At 56.9% G+C, this 10,259-nt stretch overlaps 1 protein-coding gene across 1 annotated transcript; it reads right to left on the bottom strand.

Moving 5' to 3' along the window:
• Nucleotides 1-5,894: 5,894 nt before the first annotated feature.
• On the bottom strand, nt 5,895-8,750 carry Cytl1 (cytokine-like 1). Its single transcript, XM_013023922.1, is given in 5 exon segments — nt 5,895-5,921; nt 5,923-5,991; nt 6,599-6,727; nt 6,847-6,891; nt 8,598-8,750. Coding segments are annotated over 5 exon segments (423 nt in total).
• Between the last annotated feature and the right edge of the window lie 1,509 nt (nt 8,751-10,259).

Here is a 10,259-nt window from a genome sequence, read left to right as displayed (position 1 = left end):
GGATGCAGGACCGTGGCCAGGCTCCCATGGTGCATTGCAGCGCCCCAGGAGTCACTTCCATGAGACAGACGCACATCAGCCTCTTCTGGGGCTGGGAGAGCACGGACACAGGCTAGAGGCACTGGAGGTGTCGGTGGGGGTCAGGAGTGCAGGCATGGCGGCCGGGACAGGCCTGGGACCTTCTGGCTGATGTGAAGAAGGGCAAACCCTTAACATGCTTAAATGGCAACAACACCCCAATCGCTCTCTCCTGTGATGTTTCCTCCTCACAGTTAAGAGGAAATAAGCTGACCTTTTACAAAGTCCAAAGTAGAGCCTACAGGGGCAGAGCGGAGGGCTGGGTGCCAGTGGTCTGAGCTGGGGCTGAGCTGGGCCTCGTTCGGCAAAAGGGACCCATGTGCCTGTCTGCCCCTGGCCTCTGTGTTCCAGCCAGTATCAACCGTGCCAGAGCTCCTCAGGCCTCAGGAGCCACTCAGGCAGCTTCAATCTCTTCCATCCCACCCCAGGTCAGGTGTCTGCTCTTGATCATCACTGATTGGTTGGAGAAGCACCTGAGGTAGGCATGGAGCCCAGGCACTGGGCGTGTCTGAGGGCGTGGCCTGAGACCACTAACTAGGGGAAGGCTGGCCCTGACCCGGGGCTGCCCTATCCCACAGGCTGGGGGCCAGATGGAACACAAGGGGGCCAGGTATCACTCTGTTCTGCAACTCCCTCCGGTCGCCCGCCCTAGACCTCTGAAATGGTGAACGAGGGGAACCTCTGCTCCTTTTCATTGCTGTGTTGTGGTGTTTGTCCTGGTGCAGAGAAACGAACACACCTGGGGATTGTGGGCTGCCCAGGCCAGGCAGCCAGTTTCCTGAGCCCTGCCTGGTGGGTGGTCTTCCCCCGTGTCCCGCTCCACTCCTCCCAGCTCCTGCTTGTGTGTGTGCGCGTGCACGTGTGCGTCTGTGTGTCTGGCTGGCCTCGGATGGGAGGCAGGCTTGCGGCGGAGACATGGTCCAGGTGGGTGCAGCACGGATGTCAGAAGGGCCCAAGTTCAGGGCAGTGGCCGTCAGATGGCCGGCTGTAGCCAAGTGCTCGTTTTGTGTTCGCCTTCCTGGTTAACGAAGCAGGGACATGGGTAAGAAATTTGCAGGGATCCCAGTGAAAGGGGTGACTTATAGTCCCTGAGTAGCACACATGCACACACACACACGCGCACACACACCTGGCGCTGGGGTGTGCCTGGGTGAGGCCCTGCCTGTCACCCAGTGCTGAGACCCAGTCACCATGAAGTCTCCACATGGATAAAAGCCAGGTTTGCTGCGTGACCCGCACACCCCTAGCCTGTGGCCACTAGAGGGCAGTGATGCCTTTCTCTCCTGGCTCTTCAGTCCTCAGCTGTCAGTCACTCTGGTCCCAGGCCACTAGGGGCCATGCTGTGTGGAGATGGGGATGCACAATTCACCTCCTCTCCCCCTCCCCCCAAGTCCCTGCTCAAGTCAGAAAGAGAGAACCTGGGAGGCTGATGACCCGGAAGGGAGGCCGGACAGGACCCTGAAGGTCCCCACCCCCCAGCACCAGCTCCTCCTGGCCCCCACCTTGTACCTGAGCACATGGGGTGGAGGAGGAACCAGGGGCTGGCTGGAGTCATATGGTGCTGTCGCTCAGTCCTCCCAGGCCAGTGCCAGCCCTCTCCCAGGTGACTCCTGTGTGGCCCTGTGGCATCTCTTAATTCTAGGGACACTTGGAAGCTTTGGGGTGGGGCAGTTTTGTGGACGCACCAGGTCCTCCCACATATACATCAGGAAGGACCCTCTGGTGCCCTGGGCAAGTGTGGATAGAGGACCAGTGTGCAACCCAGGAGGTGCTCAGCTCTGCCCCCTGCTGGCTGGGCCCTGGCTACTTCATGCACCATCTGGGAGCAATACTGATGACTGATCACAGCGTTCAATCATCAGTGGCATTCATGAGAGTGTATTGGCTTTTAAAGGGCTTTGCACGCCGCTGCCTCCACCTTTGAGAGCCATCCGTCACTTTAGAAATGCACACGGGAAGGTCACATGGACGGTTTGTTTGTAGAGTCTCTGCATAAATATTTGCTAGCTGAGAGCCTTGTTTGCATGTATGAATCTGTGAACAGTGAATCACATTTGTCAGGGCACTGGGCAGCTCTCAGATGACTCAGCCTCTCCCAGTCTGTCCAGGCTGTGTGTCCAAATTCCCTGGCTCACTTCACCAGGGTCCTTTGGTCCCTACCTATCCTGATGGCTGGTGGAGCCAAGAGAGATCCCTGTCCCCTCGGTAGTGGCTGACATCCTTGGAACCCTGCTCCGCGGGTGCTATTGTGCAGGCCTGCGTACGGGGACCAGGCCGAGGTGTTTGCAGCCAGGCACTCCAGGCGGTGCTCTGCACTGTACAGGCCTGGGCTCTTGCAGGCCAGGTGCGGCCTCTGCTTCCTACTCTCCAGCCTTCCTGTGGCCCTCAGGCTGTCTTTGCTCAGTCTGCGACTCCAGGAGTTAGCTTGTCTCTTGCAGGGAGTCATCCATGGCCAGTGCCCATGGTGTACCTGTGGGGACATCTCCGTGGCCCATGCACATGAGAAAGGCGGTCGCCTGCTTGCATCTCCCTGCACATGTCCACCAGCCAGCCTTCCCTCCATCTTTGCTAGACTAGGGTGGTTCTACCATTGGCTTTCCACCCTGCCCCTCGTCAGGCTGTGTACCATGAGTGATGCGTCCGCGGACAGGTTCCAACAAGAGAGCAAAAAGGCAGCAAAGTATGCACCCACTGAAGTTTATCCCAAAGGGAAGAAAGGAAAGTTCGGGGGAGCAGACTCCAAGAGTGGAGAAGGAATTCCTCATCAGAGAAAAAAAAACATCGTTTCTTTGCCTGGCCCTGCCCGATAGTCTGTCCCTCGTCCAGTCAACTGTGTGGAGTGGGTCTTTGATGTGTTAAGGCGCTGGTCTCCTGCTCTGGAAGGCCTTTCTGACTGGATCCCCACCCTCTAGGCAACAGAGCTCTGATTGGACTCTCCCCACCTCTGTGGGGCTTGCCTTACCTTTTGCAAAGAACTTTCTGATTGGATCACCTGAGTAAGGGAGCTGTCTTCTGATTGGATCCCCTCCCTAAGCACCTGTGTATGTGTTGGAACCTGCCAAGGCCCAGCAGGAATAAGAAAGGTGATTGGTGCTGTTCCATTGTTGCCTGCCAGGATGCCCTTTACCTCAGCCCTCTTTTACCCCCTAACTACCTAACCGGGATCAGATAACTGTCCCTCAAGTGGGTTTATCCTGTTCTATCATCATCATCATCATCATCCTAATTAGAGGGGTAACTACTAGGTTGGGCTGGCTTCAAGGTCAAACGTGCTTTGTACACAATGCCTCCTGAGCAGCCAGGACATCTGCTGTGGTCCCACCCCTCCCTTCTCCAGCCGTCTGGTGGTGGTACCGCACCGTCCCACCCCCAAACGTGAGGCACAAGAGGACTTGGCAAAGTGACACATGCTACACAAGCGGTTGTGAGAGAAGAGGTCGCTCCCACCCTGGCCACCTGGGGGAGAGGGGAGAGAGCTGGCCCAGCAGCCATTTCTAGCAAGCAGCCCTGTGCCCTGGCCTCCCCCTGTGACCCACGAAATGCCTATGTGCTGTAAACTGTGGATGGGCAGCAGGGGACGCACAGGACCGAGGCTCCACCCAGAGGGGCAGGCTGGGCACCGAAGGAAACCAGCTTCAGACCCTCCCTGCCAGGTGGATGATGCTTAAACCCTGCATGTGGCATCGAGTGCCTGCGTGGGGAGGGTGCCTCCTGGCCCAGGTTGCTGCTGCCCAAATAGATGGAGATCAGGGAGTTAAAACTCAAAGGCTGCGGAGCACATTTTCCAATCTCTGTCTCACTGCCAGAACATTCTGGAAAAAAAAATAGAGCTACACTGAGGAACTTGATTATAAATGGTTTAGAAATGTGCATCCAGGGCCCATATAATTCCTGGGGTGCCTCACCATGTCGGAACATGAATCTAAGTTATTCCTGCTGACCTGCCATCTTCCACGTAATTGACTCTGCTCTTGCGCGGTGGTCCCTCCATCTTCTCCTCCAACATCTCATCGCTGTCAGGACGGCCTTCCCCGAGTCCTGCTCGTTCTTGATCCACAAGCTGCGGACCTGCACAGTCTACAAACACGGGTGGCAATTCTGCAGGCCCAGCACTTTTACACCGCAACTGAACTTAAACCTTAGGGACTTTTTTTCCTTTCCTGCCTCATAATTCTCCCTTGGTTTAAATCGCCCTGGATGTGAAGGTGTAATGCTGATCTCAGCAGGAAAAGTGCTGCGCTACCATCTTTCAGCACTCTGATGTGCCAGAGGGGAAGATAAGGGCTCCGCACAGGTCTCCACTGTATTTTATACAAAGACTCAGAGCAGTATGAGATTGAATGTCCACAGATGTGTGTGTGTGTGTGTGTGTGTGTGTGTGTGTGTGCCTATGTGTGCATGTGCACACGCAGTGTTTGAAAACATAGGATCCAGGTCTGGGGGTGGGGCTGTACCTCCTGTGGACAAACAATGCATATCTTGTGAAGAAAGACTGGGTACAGTCACCTGAAAATGGCAGGATCTTAGCTGGTGATGCTGCTTGGTCTATTCAGTAATAGACTCAATGTCTATAAATGTCCCAGTGATATTTGCTGAGCAGCCGGGTTGTGTCAGTCCAGTCAAGGGTGGGAGGAGGGGCATGTGTGGGCATGCGCATGGAGAGAGCCTGAGAGGAACAGTACACAAGTAAGCAAACAGGGTCATGGGCCATTAGCACAGGCTCATAGGATGCACATAGAGGATAACGGTGGTGAGGGCATGGGGGGGGGGTGTTAGGCTGAAAGGTGTGGGAGGTTAAAGTTCATTCAAAGTGGAAGCTGTAGAAAGTTTCTCAACAGAAGAAAGGCAAGCCATAGTTTGTGTGTGTGTGTGTGTGTGTGTGTGTGTGTACTGGTACTGGGGCTTGAACTAAGGGCCTTACTCTTTTACTTGGCTTTTTTTTATTTTTGAACTCAAGATGGGTTGAGTCATAGCTCCACTTCCAACTTTTGGGGAGTTAATTGAAGATAAGAGTCTCACAGATTTTTCTGCCTGGGTTGGTTTTGAACTGTGATCCTCAGATCTCAGCTTCCTGAGTAGCTAGGATGACAGGTGTGAACCACCAGCCCCAGGTCATAGTTGATACTGCATGGGAATTAGCTGGTAGGCCTATTGTGTGGCTGCTGCAGTAGTCCACAGTAAAGGTCAAGATGACCTTGGTTACTGTATTAGCCATGGGTGAGGAAAACACAGAATGACTCAATGTTAGAGTTCTGTAGAACCAATGCTGGTGTGTGTGTGTGTGTGTGTATGCACACACAGGTATGTTACCATAAGAATTGGCTCTTGCCATTAGGAAGGCTAAGCAGTCTACAAGCAGGTCTCTGAAGAGACCCAGGAGAGCTGAAGGTGGAGCTTCTCCCTTGGGAGGCTCCTCCCCTCCCCCTCCCCCGTCCCCTCCCCTGTCCCCCTCCCCGTCCCCCTGCCCCCGCGCCCTCTCCCCCTCCCCCTGCCCCCCATCACAGCAGGCCCCTGCTTCCAATTAGGAAGATGTCCTTTATTGATTTCCATGTTGATGTCAGCCTTGCAACCATCGCAATAGCGAGACCGTTGGCGTGAGGAGGGAGGGTGGGAAAGGGGAAGCGGGTCCTCGGGGAGACAGGCAGCGCCCGAGGGTCTTGAGCAGAGCCGGGTGCGAACCACCGCGCAGCCCAGCCCTGCCCTGCCCTCGACAGGGTGCAGGGAGGTGGCGGGTTCGGGGCCACAGGAAACGAGGGGGGGCAGGGGACGGGGCTCTGGGCCCTCCCGGGCTTTCTCGGGTCAGTCCGGCTGCGTTCTCAGCTCTGGCCGTCGGGGGGCCCCCGCGGTGGCCTGGCCCGGGCCCGGGTCCGGGTACTCCAAGGCCTGGCAGTCATCCGAGAGGAAGACCAGATCCTGCGGAGGACGGGCCGTGAGCGCGGCCGCGCGGAGGGGCCGGGGCCTGGGCCTCCCTCCCTCTGCCCCTAAGACGGCGCGCCCGTCCTCCGCATTGGCGTTATTACGGAGGAGTAAGTCACAGCGGGCAGGTGAGTGAGTGAGTGAATGAATGAATGAGCACATGGGGTCCTGAGACACGGGATCCGGATAAGGATCGGGAGGTGAAGGAAGGAAGGAACCCCAGTGGGCGGGTGAAGCAGCGGGCGTCGGCCCTGGGCAGGCCGGGACCGAGCAGAGCAGCGCTGCCTCCCCGAAGGGGTGCTGGGCCCCCAGCACCCGCTGATCACCGCTCCTCCCCACCCTCCAGGCCCCGCCCCCTCCAGAAGCCCCACCCACCCCAAGCCCTGCCCCTCCCTCAAAGCCCAGCCCCTCCTTGCCCCACCCTCTCCAAGCCCCTCCCATTCCCCCTCCAGGCCCGCCCCTCGCCCTGCCCCTTCTGAAAGCCCCACCCTCCCTCCAGGCCCCGCCCTTCATTGTCCCACCCCTTACCCCAAGCTCCTCCCTTTTCCTCCAAGCCACACCTCCGCCCTCCCCAGGCCCCACCGGTTGTGGGCTGGCCTCGCACCCTGCGGCAGAAGGAGTTCATGATGGTGTACAGCTTGCGCGCCTTGTCCTTCAGGGTGTCCACCGGGGCCGCCCGCCAGCACTGCGTCGAGGCCACGAAGTCCCGCAGCTTGGCCAGCACGCAGTAGTTCTGCGGGCGGGGATGGGCGGGGTGGTGGGAGGAGCGGAGGCCCCGCCCCTCCATCTCTGGCCCCGCCCCCGCCCCTCCCTCTAGGCCCCGCCCACCCCAGGCCGGGCAGGCCCTCTTACGTGGATGTCCAGGTACAGCCCGGGCAGGTTCCTCACACACGGCTCCTGCGGACAGGACGCAGCTGCTGGACGCCCGGGGCACCTCGCTGGGTCCCGCGTCCTCCTCCTCCTTCTCCTTCCCCTGACAGCTGGGCTGGGATTTGAACTCAGAGCCTCTCTGCTCGCCAGGCTCCTTGCTCGAGCTATTCCTCCAGCCTTTACAGCTTTTCTCATGCAGTCCTGTGTTTTTGCCTGTAGCTGGCCTGGACCAGCCGCCCTACACCTCCCAGATAGCCGGGGTCCAAGGCAGGTGCCACCACATCTGGCTTGTTTGTTTGGGTGGAGTGTCTCACTGGTTTGTTTTTCTTTTTAACCGGGCTGATCTTGAACTGGGGATCCTCTGAATTTCTGTTTCCTAAGGAGCTGGGGTTACAGGCATGTGCTATGGTGCCCAGCCCTATGCAAAATCTTTCTGGAGGCCCTGACACCCACAAAATCATACTGCTTTGTCTGTCGCTTGCAGTCACAAATAGGCCATTGCTTTTCTGGAATTTGACTTTTCAAAGTTTATAAGATTTGCCATGACTTAGTACACTGTTTTGTACATACATACACACAAACATGTGCATAAAGATATAAAGTGATGTGTATGTATACATATACATAAAGGTTTTGTAGTTGTTCGGCATGACAGCTCTCTAACTGCACATAGACATTCATGATTATATGTACATAGGTAGACACACCTAAAAATAAGGATGCACAATCAGGTCTACATGGTTCTGACCTGTAACAGACACAGTAAATGACACCAAATATGGCCATGTACAAGTACACACAACATGTAGATTTTTAAAGCATTGTGCTTGTCATGTTCATGCAGGGCAGAAAGCCCTGCCCTTCACCAACTCCCTGTGTGAACTTGTCAGTCTCACCTTTTGACTCAGTTTCCCTCTCAGGTATGAAATTACCGAGATAGAACACTTATCTGTCCCAAATGCCCTGCAGAAGAACGTGTACTCCGCGGAGTACTTCAGTGAGTGCAAACCTGATGGCACTGCTGAGCCGACTTAGGAGGCCCGCACTCAGAGAGTGGCCATCCTGCAGGATGCAACACCAGCCTTCACCACCAGGTGGCTACCTGCTTTCTTCTTTGTCCTTTGTGTGCTCCCGGCCGCTCCCTCCCCCCACACAACCCTTCTACCAGGCAAATATTTTACTTTTATAAATGCGTGGGACTTAACTTTCAAAAGCAAATACCAAGAGGGTGGCTCGGATCCCATGAACACCAACATCTGAGAATCACCAGGCTCCGCTTGAAGCATTTACAAGCAGACAAGAGACAACTTTATGTTTTACCCACGCTCTCCATTGACCCAATGTACTTTGTCAGGCCGGAGGCCTGGATTCCTCTCCTAGCACCTGTCTGAGACGTTCCCTCTGAGGTCCCTGGTCTTCCTCTGGGAACAGGACGGGCTGCGGCAGAGCACCCTGTGTCTCCTGTCATAAGCTGTCATTCTGTCCTTCTGTCTTAGCAGGAAACTGACTCAAGCGGCTGAGTGATCTGTGTCCTCAGCAGCCAGGGGTACGCTACCATCTTGACCAGTAAGTGAATGAGAGGTCTAAATTATCACGGTTCTTTTGTCCTTCCTAACTCTGAAGTTCTGAACTCAATGGGGCGCTAATTTGGTTTGGTCCAAAGGCTGGAGTTGGGGAGCTGGGTTCTAGTCTTCCATGAGCCTCCAGAGGTAGAGGCAGAAGAGAGAACTCACCACACCCTCCGCAGCCTGCAGGCTCTGGAAGTCCCCAGTGATCTCCTGGCTCAGGGTCAGCATCCGGGAGTAGCAGGTCGGAGGCGCAGCCTGCCCAGCCTGGGGACCGGCCAGCAGCAGCAGCAAGAGCAGACACAGCGTCCAGGGGGCCATGATGCTGGGCTCCCTGTAGCCACACCGGCTGCCCCTTTAAATAGCTGCTGGGGGTGGGGAGTGGTCCAGCTTCCAGGCTCCACGCCTCTTTCCTGCAGGGCCCTGCCAGGGCTGGTCAACCCAGGGGGGTGAGGGAGAAGAGGGGACACGCCCACCTGGGCAGGGACACCCATCTTTAAAGAAGGATGTTGTGCTGAGACCAGGGGCTGCCTGGAGGGGGCACTGGGAAGGCAAGCAGGCTCTTGCTTCACAGAAGTTTCTCTGTGAAATGGCAGGAGCAGCAGATGAGAGGGGAGGAGGAGGAAGAGAGGCAGGGAGAGGAGCGAGACCATGAGGTTAGGCAGAGATCAAGCCCCGTCATGATCTCAGTACAGTGTCTCCACAGAATGGAGATTGTTAAGTCAACTGGCTGGTCTGCTGTTGGAAGGATGGAGCCAGTTTCCTCCAGCTTGCAGGAGTGGGCTCAGGAAGTCTGTCCACGGACCTGACACTCACCACACAAGTTGTCCTCGGTGGGGCTGGTCAGCTATGCCCTGGGTCTCTCTTGGTGGGAGGATGGGCTATGTCGCTGGCCTGGGCTGTGCGGATCTCTGCAAACCCCCAGCAGGGAGAAAGATGACACAGGAGAGGAAGATCCTGTGTCCTTAGATGTGAGCTGCGGGGTGCAGGGGCACCCGCTTCTAGGATGTGCTTCCCCTAAAAGACCACAGTGAGGAAGCAGCTAGACCAGACGCGGCCCAGCCCCAGCAGAGCTAGCCCGGGTGCACTGTGACTTTCCAAGTGCTCTGAGCTAAGAGTGTCCCCAGAGCCAGGGGCCATAGAAACACTCCCATTCTCCAGGTGGGGAAACGGAGGCTCAGGGAACTTGCCTCTGTTTGGGAAACTGGGGTGCGTATGTCCAGGTGAGACCCCCTGTGCCCTGGCCTCCTTTGTCCGTGTACCCGTGGGGACGAGAGGCATGTGGGAAAAGCGGGATCTGCGGTCAGGGGAGATTGTGGGGTCCGTGGGCTGCTCCAGACCAGGGCTGGAGCAGGGCTGGAGGAGAGCTGCTGAGAGTGGCCAGCCGCTCAGTGAACCCGTCAGAGCGTCACACCACCAGCAGAGAGTGGAGTAGGTCCCATCTTGGCAAGGAAACTGAGGGACCATGAGGCTGCAGGGTGGCGGGGGCTCTGGGCTCTTGATCCTCTGAGCTTTCTGCTCCAAGAGAGGACAGAGCCAGGGGCTGCCAGGTCGCCCTGTCCTGAGTGGCCCTGGGACAAGACAGCCAGAGAGGAGGGAAACAGAACACGGCGTGCCAGACACTGGGCAGGCCTGGACACCTGGCTCAGTCTCTCCTCGCTGCATTGGTCTGGAGAAATTTCTTCCAGGCCCTGGCACCGGCTCCTTGTCTGTGAACAAGGGACATCTCCCTGGGCAGTCTGCAGTGCTGTCCAGACCCTGGGTTTTGTGTATCTAGGGTTTGGGGTTCAGATCCCTGGCAGGAGTTACTGGCTGCCTCTATGTGGTTTT

The sequence above is a fragment of the Dipodomys ordii genome, unplaced genomic scaffold (genome assembly GCF_000151885.1).
Source record: "Dipodomys ordii isolate 6190 unplaced genomic scaffold, Dord_2.0 Scaffold71, whole genome shotgun sequence".
Lineage (NCBI taxonomy): Eukaryota > Metazoa > Chordata > Mammalia > Rodentia > Heteromyidae > Dipodomys > Dipodomys ordii.
This window is presented reverse-complemented; position numbering and strand designations above follow the sequence as displayed.